This window comes from Choloepus didactylus, chromosome 5 (assembly GCF_015220235.1).
Source record: "Choloepus didactylus isolate mChoDid1 chromosome 5, mChoDid1.pri, whole genome shotgun sequence".
NCBI lineage: Eukaryota > Metazoa > Chordata > Mammalia > Pilosa > Megalonychidae > Choloepus > Choloepus didactylus.
Genome location: NC_051311.1, coordinates 150,012,085 through 150,030,375, shown reverse-complemented (window position 1 = coordinate 150,030,375; position 18,291 = coordinate 150,012,085). Strand labels below are relative to the sequence as shown.

Sequence of the window (18,291 nt, the reverse complement as noted above, 5' to 3'; positions counted from 1 at the left end):
CCATAGGGCAGGCTACAAGCTGGCACTCCGATGAGGGTCTTCGATGAATTCCCCAGGAGAGGCTGGCTGTCTGAAAGTTGATGAAAGTTCTCTCTTCTGACCCCTGAAGCTATCACCTCCCCTCTTAAAAGCCTTCAACTGATTAGTTTAAACCTCTCTCACTGCAGAAGACACTCCCCTTGGCCAAATGCAGACGTAATTAGCCAGAGATGCAATCAACTTACTGATGATTTAAGTCCATGAAATGTCCTCATAGCAACAGATAAGCCAGTGCTTGCTTGACCGGAAAACTGAGCACCATCACCTGGCCAAGTTGACACTTGAACCTAACAATCACACCAACGAAGGACCAAACTTGCAAGCAGGCCCTCCTAAAGACAGCATTCTTGGACCTGCTATTTTAATTCTTTTCTGCACAGAAACCATGTTTTTCCAACTCCAAATTACACATACATATTTATTTTTTCCATTTAAAAAGATTCAATTTCCTAATTGGGGTTTAGTTTTTTTCTATTTAAGCATTAAGTGTTTGCTTCTTAGAAAAGAGATTAATATTATTTCTTGCTTTCTAGTTTCCTAAAACTTTCACATTTTCTACAAAACATATTTATATTTTTTATAATTGGAAAAATACAAAAACGCACATTTAGTAATACTAAAATTTTATTCTCATTTTAAAATAAATTTTTAGTCTTTCTGTCTGGAAAACAATATTCACACTCTTCTATTTTTCTTCATATTAAAGTATTCGATCAGCAGTCCCTGTTATTTTTTCAATAAACTTTTAAATGTGTGAGTTAGTGCATTAACATCTATGTTACACTTGGGTCTACAAAGAAATGTATGTGAAAAATTTCACCAATACTTAATTACCATGGACAATGGAAACATGATTGGAATTGGAAAAAAGATCAGATTTTAATGAAGCAGTAGAGTTTAGCTCTCAGAGATACTTTTGAAAATAAGCTGCTTTTAATACTTGCTTTTTCAATAGCATTTTTTTTGAGTGTTGCCTCTAAGCAGTCCACTGTGTTCCTAATCCTGATACTGATTGAAAGTGGTGGGTTTTCTGCCCAATGAGCTCAAATGACCAATTCCTGTATTTGTTTGATTCAAAAAGTCATCATAAAAACAGGAATAGGACTAAACTTTGTCACTGCATCTTTTTTGGCTGTATTTGCTTTTTTTCCCTTCTACTGGAGGTTAAAAAAACTCTCTGTTTCCATAATATCCCAAAATTATGAGCAACCTCAAAAGCATATGGACTACCAAGCTCTGGAAAATACACTACAATTGTTTAATTTGTCCCAAGCATAAATCCAGGAAAACTTTTTCCTAATTGTCAAGGACATTTCCTTTGACTTACTGAAATCTGGCAATTAGATCTTATTCAATTATTCCTATCCCAAGGCTATTTATATTTGAATAATGATTTGTTTACTATGGTTACCACTGTAAAGGTATTATTGAAAAAAAATAACTTTAGGTGGGGAATTCTTTCAGAACAAACATGGCCCATTCCACAGCACTTCTTCTATGCCTACCATTTCTAATCTCCAGGCTCACTGGAAAGAAGTCCATACCTCCCCCATCTTTGTGCACCCAACCCTTTCCCCATAACTGCTTTAGCTAGTTAATTCATATTCAGCCCATGTTTAAGAGGCCCTGAGGGCAGGGATAGGTGAGACATAAAGAAGGAGGCCTGGTATGTTGAACTTGGATTTAAAGTTTTAAATGAGGGTAGTGGAATTTAAGATTCCAAAGGTGGCCTTAGAACTGATGAGAGTTCCTATGCCCTTCTTTTAATTGTTCCCAATTGTTAGCTCTATTTCACTTAAAGCCATGACCTGAACAACTGGAAAAGTCTTTGCCATTTCCAGAGGCAGCCCTTGCCTTTGGGAAATTTCAGAGGGCAGTTTCTTGCCAATGATCAGGTTTCTGTTTGTTTACAATAATTACAAAATCTAAGGCTTTGAACCCCAGTGCCTAGAGGGTTTTCTTTCTTTCTTTCTCCTTTTTCTCTGGGACTCCAGGAGTACTAAAATATATATATATATAATATTGTGCCAGTTTGAATATATTGTGTCCCCCAGAAAAAGCCATATTCTTTAATGCAATCTTGTCGGGGCAGATGTATTAGTGTTGATTAGATTGGAATCCTTTGATTGAGTTTTTCCATGGAGATGTGACTCAATCAACTGTGAGTGAAACATCTGATTGGATAATTCCCATGGAAGTGTTATCTCGCTCATTCAGGGTGGGTGTTAATTGGATCACTGGAGTCCTATAAAGGAATTGACAGACAGAAGGACCTCGGAGCAACTGACAGTGCTATTCTGAAGAGGAGCTACAGCCAAGAGGGACACTTTGAAGAATGCACAGGAGCTGAGAGAGGAGCTGGAACACAACCTGGGATCAGCAGATGCCAGCCACATGCCTTGCCAGCTAACAGAGGTTTTCCAGATGCCATTGGCCTTCCTTCAGTGAAGTATACTTGTTGACGCCATAGCTTGGACACTTTTATGGCCTTAAGACTGTAACTTTGTAACCAAATAAACCCCCTTTATAAAAGCCAATCCATTTCTGGTATTTTGCAAAACAGCAGCATTAGCAAACCAGAATAGATTTATATGTGTGTGTGTGTGCATATGCATGTACTTATTTATCTTTAAGCAATTCAAATAGAACTCTTTAAGAATTTTTTGTTCATTTGCTATTATCATCCAGAGATATGAAAATATACATTGAACAAGCAGACAGATACAAATAGAAGGTTAGTTACAGAAAAAAACAGAAATGCAGAAACATACTTTTGAGAAGGATAAGTGATTAAATATACATCATCCTATTTCTGCTCTCTTGCAGAACAACTCTAACTATAATACAGTGTCCTTTTTATAGAACCATTTTCAGGCCATTTCTTTCCTGATTCTAAATCACACTGAGGCTAGACTGTGTTATAGAATTAAGCTTTTTTTGTTATTTTTCATAGGCTTGTATCTAAAATCTTTCCAATTTTTCAAAATACAGCCCAAAGGTCTATAGTCAGGAATGCTATTAGAATTAAAATTTCCAATTTTAAAGAATTTCCATAATCAGTAACGAATTAGGAACATGTGAGCAATACAAATGCAGTAACACACCAACTAACAAATTTAAACAGATGCTTAACTCTTACTACATATTTAAGTAGCATACCAATTAATAACTAGCCCTAATACACCAATTAACAATTAAACAGGCATTAAATACTATATCTAAGTAACACACCAATTAACAGTTAAACAGACATCATACACTTACTTAACTTCCTTAAATACCAATTAATTGTTGGATTACTTATTTTCCAGGAGTATACCAATAGACAAACTCCAATTAGGGACTTGAACCCCAGGCAGAATGGTACCCAAAAAACAGAAAGATGTAGCAAAGCAAAGGGGGAGCATTCTGGAAGCAGGACAGGGCCTCAAGGACAGGTTCAGGCGACTCGAACTGCCGTACTAACTTCCCAACCCACCTTTAACTGGATAACCCACTCACCTAGGCTGATGTATGGACCTGGAACTGCAAACTATTTCTCTCTTTCAAGCTTTTTAAGGTGCCAAGGGTCTGGAGTGTCAATAGGGTAGAGAAAAATCCAGTTGCCAAGCCTCTAGAGTAAGAGAGTTCAGCAGCGGCAAAAGGCTCAATTACGGAGTTTACCTGTCCTGCTGAGGCTCCAGAACTTCAAGGCAGTTGGACCCTTAGGAATCTCTGTCCCTTCTGGGGGTTGCCAAATTGATACCAACAAAAAGCAGTGGGTTCTCCACCCAATGCACTCAAATGACCAATTCCTGAGATCAGGGTTTCAAAGAGAGAAAGAGTTTATTGCTAGGCGCGAAGCAGGAAATCAGATGGCATATATCAGCCTAAAAATGTGTCTTCCCTAACTGCAGTAATTCTGATAGTTTTATGGTATCAAAAGACGGACAGGTTATAGGATAATGAGCACAATGGCTCTAGATGATGTAATCAGAGGTGATATAATTATTGAGCATGTACAGACTGATTACATGCTTAGTCACAGAACATATGTAAGAAAATGGCAGCCTTAATGTAATGATGGGTGTGATTTTTAATATTATAATGAGGTATAGGTCACTTATAGTTTAAAGTTTAAGCTACTGCACATGTCAGGCGGGCCCATTTTGGTTAGAACCAGCTTCATCTATCAAGATAGCCTTGGAATTGGGGTAGGTGAGTTCTGGGCTGACTCAAGACCCTTCATTAATAAACATGAGGGGATGCCTTTAGTGATCATAAGACTCTAAAGTTGAAAAACCAGACAAAAGGGGTACAAGTTAGGGTCAGTCACAAGCTTTTTATAATCACAAGGGCACAAGATAAGGGCTATACTATCATTATCAGAGATCAAGGCAGCTGGACACAGTTCAGGGATTTCAAGTATTTCCCTTTGTCTACTCTAATACACCAGGATGTAAAAAGGAGTATCTATACAATGATTCAGTAATCATAATCATCCCCCAAATCCTAACTTCTCGGTTACAATCCTATTAATGACTGAGGTAATCGCATCCTAGAGTTGCATTTACTTTCATTCTACTGGAAGCCTTTAACGTGAAACAATAGGCCTCTATATAAGGAAAATGGAGATAATCTGAAAAATTTCAGTAAATATTAAGGTAACATACAAAAGTTGCTATAAATAGAAGTCATTCTCCTGTCCTAAGAAGTGGTTTACATCAAAAATACATGATACGTTTTTTTAATACCTATTTTTACTCATTTCTCGTCAAAAAGAAACATGAGGCTTCTGAAGCAAAGAACAAAGTTATTATTACTAACATCTTCTCTAAACAGTGCTTCAAGTCTCTTTCTACAGGAACCATACCTATGTTGCTCATAAAAATGAGACGCGTCTTTCTCTCTCCAGAGGGCTCAGAAGTACTTCATGGGGCAGCCACCATACCCTCTTAGCCATCATCCCAGTTCTTTACTTTTCTACTTCTAGGTACCCCAACATAAATCTTCCTCCCCTTCCCTTCATCTCTCTAACCCAGAAACCACCACCATACAAATAATTTCTAGACAAATAGATGCCTGGGGACCTCAGGCCCATGAGACCAGAGATAGCCAAACTTCAATTCCCAGGGGCAAGCCTACATTTATAAAATTCCATATTGAATTTTTATACCAATACTAATGTCTAAATCTAAAATCATTACACAGTACCACTTTCAAAATTTTACATTTATTTAGCTATTGCATTTTTCAAAAAACTGACTGCCAATTCATATCTCTTTACTAGAAAAAAAAATTGGAATGCAGGAAGCCTGACTTCTGGTCTCAGAACTTAAGCAGGTGAACTTAAGTAACTCACTTAACTGATCTTGGTTGATTTCTCATCCATAAAGAAATAAGTAACCTATTGTCCCTCATGCGGCCAAGAAGTGGTCTAAGTGGAATCTAGGGTTTTCATACAATTATTATGTATTCACTCTCCTTCAATCCTCATTTATGCCTGCAAACGTGACAGGTACACTGTCACGCACAATCTGCCAACAATTTTCCACTGTATTTCTTCCCCTACCCCATTTCTAACACAAGTTCAGAGGTGTAGAAGATAAGAAGCTACTACTACAGGGAAGAGCATTAGAGAGACCTAATTCTGCACATCATTTGCATAAAAAATTAATAAAGGTAATTTTGGTCTCCACCACCATCCCCTTTCTGCCCCTCCCCCACTCTTTACAAGTATGATGATGATATAAAAGGTATGTCGGGTTGAAAATCGCTGACCAATATGACGTATGTAACCCGTTCATTCATTTAATAAATACTTGAGAGCTCAATCACCAGGCATTAAGCCAGGCAGTGATGACAAGAAAGGTGACTTTTTGGCCAGGACAGAAGTATATACAAATATACAAAAATGGTTATTGTAAAGGATAAGTTAGGATTTAATGGCTGATTATGATTACTGAATCATTATATACATATTCCATTTTACTCTCTGGTATATTAGGAAATACCTGAAATCTGAACTGTAATCCAGCTGCCATGATCTCTGACAATTATTGCATACCTTTATCTTGTGCCCTTGTGATTGTAAAAACCTTGTGACTAATATTCACTTGTACCCATTTATCCAGTTTTTTGACTTTCAAGTCTTTTAATCACTGAAGACAGCCCTTAATGTTTATCAGTGAAAGGTCCTGGTTCCATCTAGAACTAACCCACCCCAAGTCCAAAGTTATCTTGATAACTGAAGCTGGGTCTAACCAAAATGGGTCTGCCTGACATGTGCAGTAGCTTAAGACTTTAACCTGCAAGTCACCTATACCTCATTATAATACTAAAAATCATGCCCATCACCATATTAAGGCCACCATTTTCTTACATATGTTCTGTGACTAAGCATGTAACCAATCTGCGTATGCTCAATAATCAAATCACCTCTAATTGCATCATCTGGAGCCATTGTGCTCATTATCCTAAAACCTGTGCATCTTCTGATACTTTAAAACTATCAAAATTACTACAGTTCTGGGAGACAGATTTGGGCTGATAAGCCATCTGCTCCCCTGCTTTGCACCTAGCAATAAAACTCTTTCTCACTTTGAAATCCTGGTGTCTCAGGAATTGGTCATTTGAGCACATCAGGGCAAAGAATCCACAGCCTTGGTCTAGTAACAGCATAACTAATCTGGAGTCCTTAGGCCGTAACGGCATCGGCATCGCTAAGCCTTGATAGCATTATCCTGCCTTGATTGACTCTACAACTCGTGTCTAAAGGAAAAAAGAAATGTGTAAACTGGATGCTCGGAATAAACAACACAAAAACTGTGTCTGTGTCTTCATTCATCAAGGAGGATGGAAGCTGAAAATACAATCACATTTTCCAGGTAGGCATGTCAGAGATGTCAGAGATGTAAGAGACTGAGGAAGGGGGGCAGTTGCGAAAGGACCTAAAGTTCTCTAAGATTCTGTATCCTCAAGCGGATGTTTAGACCCATAGTGAATTACCATTCCCGAATTCTGCAAGAATAAAGAAAGTTCTATAAAACTGTGGTAAATTTAAATGCCACCCTCTAAATTCTGGGACAGGTATCTCATACAAAGGTGTGTTTCATTATACATTTGTCATTTCTGAGTTATCACACATTTCTTTATAACTAAAAGTCCGTGAAACATTGAAGATTTTAAAAGCTTTAGCCAAATTTTGCTCTTTTTGCAAAGCGCTCTCTCCAGCTTCCCGTAACCACCACCCTGCTCCTACTTAACAAGACCTGAAAGGAAGGGGGTAAAGTCCGACATCTTAGCACAGCCTCTCCCTCCAATTATTTAAGCAGCAGCCTGCAATCCCTTCCTAAAATACGGCTGGTAGTACATTCTAAAAGTTTTGTTTAAACTTTGGGGGCGAGCGAGTGGGAGGAAAGGGCGTTCGCCAAGCCTGACCGCTCCAGGGGCCGAACTCGCAGCGGGGAGCAGTCGGCCCCGACCTGGGGCACGGGCGCCGGGAGGCGAGAAGGGCGAAGGGCAGGCCGCGGGCAGCAGCTACTCCACAAAGGCGCGGCGCTCGCCCCAGGGCACCGCCTGAGGGGCAGGCTGGGGCCGGGGTCCCGTTCGCCGCCTGGACCGAGTCTCGGAGGGTACCTGACTGCGAGTGGCCAGTCCACAGCCCCCTCCCGCCGCCCAGGCCGCAGATGAGGCCGATTCTCCGCAGACCCACGACCCTCGCCAGCATGGCCAGCATCGCGCGCCGCTCAGGTCCTCCAGCACCGCGTTAAAGAAAAACCCGGTGCGCGCGCCACCCGCAGCCACTGGGGGCGCCCGCGCACACTCCAGTCCCGCCCCACCAGCTGGGAGGAGCAGAGGCAGGGCCGGGGAGGGGTGGGGCGAACGCTCCCAAATCCGGGTTCTCTATTGGGCGGACGTCTAAATCCTTCTGCCCGACCTACAACTGCCAGATTTTAAAGGTCATTGCTGGGTTTGGGTGTTAAGTCTTTCTTTTATCCTTTTCTTCCCTCCATCCTTCACTATGTCTTCCAGTCCCCACCCCATTTAGTAAACTACCCATTCCGCCGTACCTTCCGGAACCTTTGTATTTCCGGAACCATTTTGCTGTACGACGCTGGCTCCCGGAGGAAAGTTTTGGTAAAGGACTACTAACTCGCAGCGGAAGTTTGGTTGGGTCAGTTCCGGAAGGAGAACGCGGCGGTGAGGTCTTCGTTTTCGCCTCCTGATATGCATCGACAGAATTTTCGACCCCCGACTCCTCCTTATCCCGGCCCCGGTGTAGGAGGTTGGGGTAGCGGGAGCAGCTTCCGGGGTACCCCGGGAGGGGGCGCGCCGCGGCCGCCCTCTCCGCGGGACGGGTACGGGAGTCCGCATCACACGCCGCCGTACGGGCCCCGGTCTAGGCCCTACGGGAGCAGCCACTCTCCGCGACACGGCGGCAGCTTCCCGGGGGGCCGGTTCGGGTCCCCGTCCCCTGGCGGCTACCCTGGCTCCTACTCCAGGTCCCCCGCGGGGTCCCAGCAGCAATTCGGCTACTCCCCAGGGCAGCAGCAGACCCACCCCCAGGTAATAATAGCCAATGTTTGCCGAGCTCTTACTGTATGGCAGGCAAGGTACTGATTATCCCTTTACGTGGATTATTTTGTTGAATCTTCTATGAAGTGAGGGACTATTGTTCGCCCCACTTTGCAGATGAGTGAACTGAGGCTTGGAGAAGTTAAATAAGTTAAGATTTCCCTACAAAAGTGGGATATTCAGGTTTTTAACCCGTACTTTCTGACTCCAGAGCCCTCATGCGTTTAACCAGTACACTGCCACTCACACGGGGATTTCCATGATTCTCCATTTCTTCTCTTTTGCTCGAGGCCTTGCCGCTTTGTTTCTTTATTCTGAGGCCCCAAGCTGGGGGCAGGAGGGGGGGTGGGGGAGTGAGTGAATCCCAGGCTGGCACTTATGTAGGTGATAGTTACGTGTCACATTCTTACTGCAGTTCCTTTTTTTTTTCCTTTTGTCTTTTCCAATTACATTGGTTTCTGCTCTCAAAGTCCTCTCGGGAAGATAGGTAGTAATGGAAGTGTCCTATACCTTTCAAAGTGGATACAGGAGACAGTATTTGTGGTGTGTCTAGGTATTCCTGTGGTTCACAATTTGCATGTACCGGTGGTTTTCCAACTTGGTGTATGGTATACCGATCCCTACCCTCTGACCCTGGAGATAAGAGAAAAAGAAAAGAAAAAAAAAAATCAATGAAATGGAAAGGTTCTAAAAGCTTTGAAGCCGTTGGGTAAAAAAAAAACGTTTTTCATTTTCCTCCAGAAAGACAAATGGATATTTTGAGGAATAATTGAAATACAATTTATTTCATCACCACTTGATAATTCTGTGAAGTTACTGCATTAGAAACACAAAAATATTTGAGATGTCAGTGGGTGTGGAATTATTAATAAATGAGCATACCAAATTGGTTTAGATAAAAAACACCACCAGATTAAAGGTAGGTGGTCTTTGCAATCGAACATATTTGGGTTCAGGCCACAACTTGTAAGGCAGTGTGATCCCCTTGAATCATTAGCTTTTAAAGAAAAACCAAGTATCTCAACCAAGTATCTCTACTAAATGTTTTTTTTTAACTGATGGTTTTTTTCCTAAAGGGTTCTCCAAGGACATCTACACCATTTGGATCAGGGCGTGGTAGAGGAAAAAGAATGTCTAATGAGGTGGAAAGTTATTTTAAGCCTTCAATGCTTGAAGACCCTTGGGCTGGCCTAGAACCAGTATCTGTAGTGGATATAAGCCAACAGTACAGCAATACTCAAACTTTCACAGGCAAAAAAGGAAGATACTTTTGTTAACATTTCTGAAATTCAACTGGAAGCTTCATGTGTCAGGAACATCTTGGACAAACTCTTGTGTAATTAGGTTGAACCCTAAGAGGATTACTGATTGGATTATTAGTAGGTTCTTCTTGGTATTTTTCATTATATTAAGTATTGTTGGTACTAGAGAAGACATGGTAGGATAATTTGCAATATTTGGCTCTCTGGAAGTGCCTACCACATTTTGGAAGATTTATAGTTTCCATATATAATGGATATTGGTCTTTTAATGTTTTTCTAACATTTAAAATAAAACATTTTGTCTTTCTAGCTATATTGTGGTTTTGTCATATGCTAAAGAAATAGAGTTATTAAAGTAATGCTTTGTAAGTATTTAGTTAGAGTTCATAGGTAAATTGTCTTTTGGAAACTACTTTTGAAAATAAAATAGATAAACCATTCTTTGAGCTGTAAACAGGTCCACATTTATTCATAGGGAGAGTGGGGTAAAGGAAGAAAACTCGAGAAGTCTATACCAACATATTCATATTTATTATAACAGTTCTGTGCGCATATTTTATCCAATGCTTTTATTAAAACGCATTGAAACTAGAGTAGAAGTAACCCACTTATGTGAAAAAGGGTAATTATATACTCATTTAACTGGAAAGTACAGTGATAGACCTACTTCAGGCATAGCTAGATTAAGGTATTCTGTGTTTGAATTTCACTATATTTCTCAGTATTGTGGAGTCATTTTCTCCCAAGGCCAAGGAAAATGGCTACCAGAAATCTCAAATTCACATCCATCTCAAAGAGAACATCTTGCAACTCCATCAATCCCAGAAGACAGATTGACCATGCTTGGATCATGTTTCTATATCCTGAGCCAGTAACTGACCAAGAAAGTGAGGCCTAATTGGCTTGAATCATGGACCCACTCCTGTGATGAGACAGGCCATGTGATTTTCAGCTCCAGTAGGCTTACCTGGAGTGGAGAAGTGATTTTCCAAAGGAAGGAATGCTCTTATATTTCCCTACATAAATATATAGAAAAATATTAAGGGACTTTTTTCACCAGTATTCTAAACAAAATCAAGTCTTATACATGCTTTGTAGATGTTTTGAGGTCACAATATATGATGAAAGAGCTAGTTAAAATTTTAAACATCCCAGAAAGAAACGTTATCTAAAAATGAAATGGTCAAACAAGCCCTATTTGAACCATGCCCAGTTGTATCTGTCTTTTTGCAGAGTTGAAGAAAAGGGAGAACAATTTTAAATAACTAAAGGTCCCACAAGAACCAGGACTTTGGCAATTCTGTTTCTACCAATTATTAGCTGGATGAATGAGTTATTTAACTTCTCTATGCCTCAGTTTTCTCATTGTAAAATGAGGAAATTAATAGTACCCATGTCATAGAGGGTGTTGTGTTTTGAGGATTAAATGGGTTTGTACGTGTGAAACTATTAGGGCCTGGCACATAGTAAGCCCTCAATAAATGACAGCAATTACTTTCATTCATCCCTGTATCCTTAGGGAAATAGTAGATGATTAATAAATACATGGTTGAATGAATGCAGAAATTCTAATTATAACTACTACATACTCTGTGTACTGTTAGGTATATAAAAGAGACATCAGTATTTTTTTCTCAGTAATTTAATGTAAATCTGTCCTTATTCCCTTATATATAGTCTCTGCATGTTTTCAGGTCATGATGTATAATGAAAATGAGAGCAAGTAGAATATTTTTTTAACTACCTTTTGTTGAACTTCACAGATAAGAAATATTATCTTTAGGAAATGACACCTAGGGGTAATTATTAAATCATCCTTTAGAGATCGTTGGGTTATTGGCAGAAATGAAGAAGGAAGTCGGAAGGATTTTGTACCAATTTGTTCAGATTTAGAAGACAAATTCAAATTGTAACTATTCTCTAATGATTTATGTGCATTTTATTTCACTATTCTTTAGAATGTTAAAAAAAAAAACTAAATGTAAAATTTCTTTCTTGCTAAGTTACCAACATCTACCTCCAGAGGTCTGGTCTTTACTAAATTTTTAAAGAAAAAGTTGGAAAGGTACATATTGCTTTAGGTGGTCTTATATTCATTATCGAAGTTCCTGTGACTTTGATATTTCGGTTTGTTCTCAATATTAACCTATTTTTTGTTTAGGTATGAAGGTAGATGGATAAAAGAACTGATCATTCTTTAAAATGCAAAGAGGTTTTAGTGTTCCAGAATATACATTGTACCTTCATAGGAATGTTGAATAACTTGGTTAGAAAAATTTAAAGATAAGTGTGCAACTTAAGTCAGATAATTCAAGAAGAGAAGTATAATCTGGGGTCTTAAAATAATGGTATACATACTCCTGAGAGTATTCAACTTTCCAAGGGATAGGATAGCTTTGAGCAGATACAGATACAGATCCTTAGTTCTTATTTGCACCCTTTGTTAAAGTCAGTTTACCTGAGAACTATCTATGATCAAGGGATCACATGGCAATTTTCCTTTTCCCTTCTCTCCTTTAATAATCATCCTCATCCTACTTTTTAGAAGAAAGCTATGACAGATTGTATTTTCCAGAAATGACTGCAACAGTATTTCAGTTCCCACTTGCTCTTCCAGAACCTTCCCACTGCCCTCATCAAGATGTGGAGTTGTGTCCCTTGAACCTGAGTGGACCGTTCTGACTGTCCTAAGAGAGTATGGAGGAAGTTAATGTATTTTCCTTATGGGTGAAGGGTGGTGTTAGAAATGGGTTCAGAATTCAGATGTGTTGTTCAAAAATGACGAGTTGGAGTGATGACAGTTTTTAATGACCTTGCCTTTTTTGACTCCTGGCTATTGTCCAAAAAACCCATTTCTCCTGAGAGTAAATCCTGTGAAAGCAAACCAAAGGGAACATGAATATAAAATGAAGAGAAATGCAGGGAAATGAACTTTATTTTCAGTAACAAATATGTAGTAAGGCTCCATGCCTCATCTATCTCAGAATTAAAATACTCAAGACTGATTTAAAAGCATGATGGGAATTGTTGAGACTGTTGTGAAGCAAACTCAGTATTCCCACCATTCTCAATGATCAAGAGCCTGATGATTATGTCTCAGTCCCTCTCTCAGTAGCATAATGTATATGTTTTAAGGAGAAAGATATTAAAAGTTCCATGTTTACTTCTGACATACTAACATTGCATCTTCAAGTTAAAAGAACATTTCAGAGGTAAGTTCACAGGTTTATATTTTTCTGGAGCATTTTTTAGATGCTTAAGAGAAACATTTTCATTAAACTTTGACAGTACATTACTAGATTCTATAAATTCATGTTAACTTTTTACTTAGGTCCAAGTCAGTTTATTGTCACTCAGCCGTTTTTCTGTTTTTTTCATTCTTCATTGCACTGAAATATATTATTGATTTTATTGTAAATAATACATCTAATAGGAGTATGCCTTGTATAAACCCTGAACTTTGAGTCACCTAATATCTTCTCTTCTTTTTGCTTCTGATTGCCACAATTTATCTAGTTCAACACACCATTGTAAGATTGACCATTATTTTATATACCACTTAGAAAAAAAAGCTGCTAATTAAGCTATGGTATATCATCTATTATAAGATACATCCCAATTTCAGAGATGTTAAAATGTGCGTCTTAGTTTGGTGAACTACCTTAAACAATCTTAAAAGCAGAACATATACTTACATATAGAAGTACATGTTGCCAAAATGTAGTCCAGGATATAGTGTAGTAGCTTTTTACTTAATGAGGATTAATTATTCTCATATATTTATATTCTAATTCTGTAAAATGCATATTAATTTTCAATCATGAAATAAAATTTCAAATTTATATATAATTATCCTCAAGCATTGTGTGCAAGTTTCAGTTTTATGGTGGTATTTTTACTCAATTTTGTCTCCATAAACAAGAGGCCTCTATGTGAAAGGGTTACAGATAAGTCTTGGTAAAACCATTTGGTTACTTTCCCATGGACATGAGGAGAATGACTTGAACAACTAGGTCTTTTTACATTCAGATAGTTTTCAGTTCTTTTCTTTCAACAAGATTGAACGACTGTTCAATCAAATTGTAAACTAAAAGATGGTTAAAAATAATTTGATAATGCATCAGTAATTTTTGGCAGAAAAAATTGGAGTCTAAAGTTTAAGTGACCTTGCTGTAAAAAAATTCTATCCCTTTTTATCTATATATGTGAATGAAGAAAAAAAAACTAATAAAAATAATGTCTTATTCTAGCAATTAGCAATATTCATCCATGGATATACAGAAATACAACACTTCCTGCCTCATTGGGAAAGACATTTCCAATAAAACTTTGTGTTTTTAATAATTATTTGTTAAAATTAATATATTTGTAAAGAAATCCTACAACTCAATGACAATAGTACAGACAGCCCAATTATAAAATGGGCAAAAGATATGAAAAGACAGTTCTCTGAAGAGGAAATACAAATGGCCAAGAAACACATGAAAAAATGTTCAGCTTCACTAGCTATTAGAGAGATGCAAATTAAGACCACAATGAGATACCATCTAACACCGGTTAGAATGGCTGCCATTAAACAAACAGGAAACTACAAATGCTGGAGGGGATGTGGAGAAATTGGAACTCTTATTCATTGTTGGTGGGACTGTATAATGGTTCAGCCACTCTGGAAGTCAGTCTGGCAGTTCCTTAGAAAACTAGAGATAGAGCTACCATTCGATCCAGCGATTGCACTTCTCGGTATATACCCGGAAGATCGGAAAGCAGTGACACGAACAGATATCTGCACGCCAATGTTCATAGCAGCATTATTCACAATTGCCAAGAGATGGAAACAACCCAAATGTCCATCAACAGATGAGTGGATAAATAAAATGTGGTATATACACACGATGGAATACTACGCGGCAGTAAGAAGGAACGATCTGGTGAAACATATGACAACATGGATGAACCTTGAAGACATAATGCTGAGCGAAATAAGCCAGGCACAAAAAGAGAAATATTATATGCTACCACTAATGTGAACTTTGAAAAATGTAAAACAAATGGTTTATAATGTAGAATGTAGGGGAACTAGCAGTAGAGAGCAATTAAGGAAGGGGGAACAATAATCCAAGAAGAACAGATAAGCTATTTAACGTTCTGGGGATGCCCAGAAATGACTATGGTCTGTTAATTTCTGATGGATGTAGTAGGAACAAGTTCACTGAAATGTTGCTATAGTATGTAACTTTCTTGGGGTAAAGTAGGAACATGTTGGAAGTTAAGCAGTTATCTTAGGTTAGTTGTCTTTTTCTTACTCCCTTGCTATGGTCTCTTTGAAATGTTCTTTTATTGTATGTTTGTTTTCTTTTTAACTTTTTTTTTCATACAGTTGATTTGAAAAAAGAAGGGAAAGTTAAAAAAAAAAAAAAAAAGAAAAAAGACAAACAAGGAAAAAAAAAAAAAAAAAAAAACGATGTAGTGCCCCCTTGAGGAGCCTGTGGAGAATGCAGGGGTATTCGCCTACCCCACCTCCATGGTTGCTAACATGACCACAGACATAGGGGACTGGTGGTTTGATGGGTTGAGCCCTCTACCATAAGTTTTACCCTTGGGAAGACGGTTGCGGCAAAGGAGAGGCTAGGCCTCCCTGTATTTGTGCCTAAGAGTCTCCTCCTGAATGCCTCTTTGTTGCTCAGATGTGGCCCTCTCTCTCTGGCTAAGCCAACTTGAAAGGTGAAATCACTGCCCTCCCCCCTACGTGGGATCAGACACCCAGGGAAGTGAATCTCCCTGGCAACGTGGAATATGACTCCCGGGGAGGAATGTAGACCCGGCATCGTGGGATGGAGAACATCTTCTTGACCAAAAGGGGGATGTGAAAGGAAATGAAATAAGCTTCAGTGGCAGAGAGATTCCAAAACGAGCCGAGAGATCACTCTGGTGGGCACTCTTACGCACACTTTAGACAACCTTTTTTAGGTTCTAAAGAATTGGGGTAGCTGGTGGTGGATACCTGAAACTATTAAACTACAACCCAGAACCCATGAATCTCGAAGACAGTTGTATAAAAATGTAGCTTATGAGGGGTGACAGTGGGATTGGGAATGCCATAAGGACCAAACTCCACTTTGTCTAGTTTATGGATCGATGTGTAGAAAAGTAGGGGAAGCAAACAAACAGACAAAGGTACCTAGTGTTCTTTTTTACTTCAATTGCTCTTTTTCACTCTAATTATTATTCTTGTTATTTTTGTGTGTGTGCTAATGAAGGTGTCAGGGATTGATTTAGGTGATGAATGTACAACTATGTAATGGTACTGTAAACAATCGAAAGTACAATTTGTTTTGTATGACTGCGTGGTATGTGAATATATCTCAATAAAATGATGATTAAAAAAAAAAAAAAAAGAAAAAAGAAAAAAAAAAAAAAATAGGCCACCATCAGGGGCTGAAATTTTTGTTAGCTGTGCATGTACACACATTTAAAATTCAAACATTACTTCTAGTTTTTCCTCACTTTATTTTTCCAGCCATAGTTTGACATCACTACCCTCCCACCCACCCCAAACATACACACACACAGTCAGCTTTTGAAAGATCCTGTGGAACTGTTTTAATTCTCTTTGGGAAATAACTTAGAACTCAAAGAATAGTGAGCGCAGTTCTGGTGGGCTGGCCTGTGATTTGCATAGATCTGCCAAAGGCTTATGTTTCTTATTAAGGCCGACAACTGGCAGCAGAATGCAGTAAAAAAAAAAAAAAAAAAAAAAAAAAATTAATATATTTGTGTTTTCATCATTTGAATAGTAATGACAAGTTTTTTAAACACTTGGAGACTTATAGTCAGGAAATGCTTTTTTTTCAGTTTGCAGAAATTTTTTTTATTTCAGTATATAAATTTTTAATTTTGGAAAACAGGTGTATGATAGGGTATCAATGAAAGTCTTTAAAACATTATTATTACATTTATAAAATTACATGGGGAAGTTTAATAGAAATATGAGTTGGTAATAAAAGACAGAGTAAAATTTCCTACTATTAAAAAAGAACTTGTTCAATTTTGAAGGAGTCATGCTGGATATCAAATTGCGGTGGTATTAATATTTTGTTCAATAATTTAATGTAATGGTTTTATCTTAAAATAATATTTACAGCTTTCTGGAAATTACTTCCTTTGCATACTAAGGGTAACTGTTTTTATATCATCTTAAAAATGTATAAAACATTACATCAACTTCCAAATTATTTTAGGGAATATGTGACCAATTTGTAAAGATCAGAAACAGCAGAGAGAAAGGGATATAGAAACTATGAATCCAAGAGAAGTGAAGAAAGGAGGAAAAAGTAAAGATAAAAATGACAGCAGTTAAATCCAAATATTTCAGTTATCACAATAAAGTAAAATTTCCTATTAAATGTCATTATCAGTTTGCATTAGAAAAATGAAATCTATTTGCTTGTTTACAAGAGATGCATCTAAAATAAAGAGCTATTAGAAGATTCACATCCACCATTACAGTGGTGATTTTAGTACATCCATCAGAAACATATATAAGCAGACATAAAGTTTATAAGGATATTAAGAGGACTGGTAGACAAAATAGAGTATTATTAAAATATATATATATTTGTGGGGTTTTTTTAGAGAAGTGGGTTTACAGAAAAATCATACAGAAAATAGGTATATATTCTTTTCAAGTGCATACAGTATAATTTTTATAGATGTTCTCAGTCACCAAAAGAGTCTTTACAAATTTCAAAGAAATATTGATATGCAGGTCATGTTTTCTGACCAAAATGTCAATAAATTTAAAAAGAAAAATTACCCACCTCAAAAAATAAGAGAAAACTACAGAACATCATTAAAAGCAAAAGGTGATTCTTTGAATAAACTGAATTAGATCTAGAAAGATTGTTGAAGGAAAAAAGAACATAAGGAAAAAAGCCAATACTAACCTTTGGTATAGCAACGGGTTTTATTGAACTCAATTTGAATTTTTGAGTTTGTTTTTTGAACAGTTCTATTTGTGAAACTTGACATCTCTTAACTTATCTTTTCTTTGAAGTTTTCCAAAGAACTAAGAAAAAGATTTACTTTAAAGTTAAAAACCCATTCTCTCTTTTAATTACCAGATGGGTCCATTGGATCTTTAATGAGCATGAGATGTATTACTGGGATCTTAGGAGATTTTATTTTTCCTGTATCTTGAAACATCTTGCAATGTACTAATCCTAAGAAAGATTTCATCAATTATTCTGTGCTAAAAAAAAAGACTAAAACAAGAAAACAGTAATGGAATGAAATGGATGGAATCACTTAAATGAATGATGCAATAGTGAAACAAATTATCACTATCACCTCACTCTTCAGTTTTCTTTTTGTGTTGCCCGAACTACTGCATCATCTTTTCAAGGGTATAAAAGAAGTCTAGGGCATAATCTATGTT

General features: G+C 37.8%; 2 protein-coding genes across 5 annotated transcripts in view; one reads left to right on the top strand and one right to left on the bottom strand.

Moving 5' to 3' along the window:
- The window catches only part of SUGCT (succinyl-CoA:glutarate-CoA transferase), a 769,056-nt gene extending 761,278 nt beyond the window's left edge, over nt 1-7,778 (bottom strand). The window contains exon 1 of one of the 4 annotated variants that reach the window (XM_037837131.1): nt 7,657-7,778. Coding sequence is in view for 1 of the 4 variants with exons in the window: in XM_037837129.1 (XP_037693057.1) it covers nt 7,657-7,756 (100 nt within the window). In the remaining 3 variants the exon portion in view is untranslated. The remainder of the gene's footprint in view (nt 1-7,656) is intronic. The other 3 variants (XM_037837129.1, XM_037837134.1, XM_037837132.1) reach the window with 3 other exon arrangements.
- A 320-nt stretch (nt 7,779-8,098) lies between these two features.
- Nucleotides 8,099-10,170, top strand: LOC119535029 (M-phase specific PLK1 interacting protein). Its single transcript, XM_037837560.1, has 2 exons — nt 8,099-8,586; nt 9,672-10,170. Exons 1-2 carry the CDS (start codon nt 8,248-8,250, stop codon nt 9,870-9,872), a joined length of 540 nt encoding a protein of 179 aa, XP_037693488.1. The 5' UTR covers nt 8,099-8,247; the 3' UTR covers nt 9,873-10,170.
- Nucleotides 10,171-18,291: the final 8,121 nt, after the last annotated feature.

Excerpts from the sequence above, each read along its gene's own strand:
- LOC119535029 (XM_037837560.1), top strand. The coding sequence starts at position 8,248 with ATGCATCGACAGAATTTTCGACCCCCGACTCCTCCTTATCCCGGCCCC. Across the intron at positions 8,587-9,671 it reads AGCAGCAGACCCACCCCCAG|GGTTCTCCAAGGACATCTAC; the intron begins GTAATAATAGCC and ends TTTTTCCTAAAG.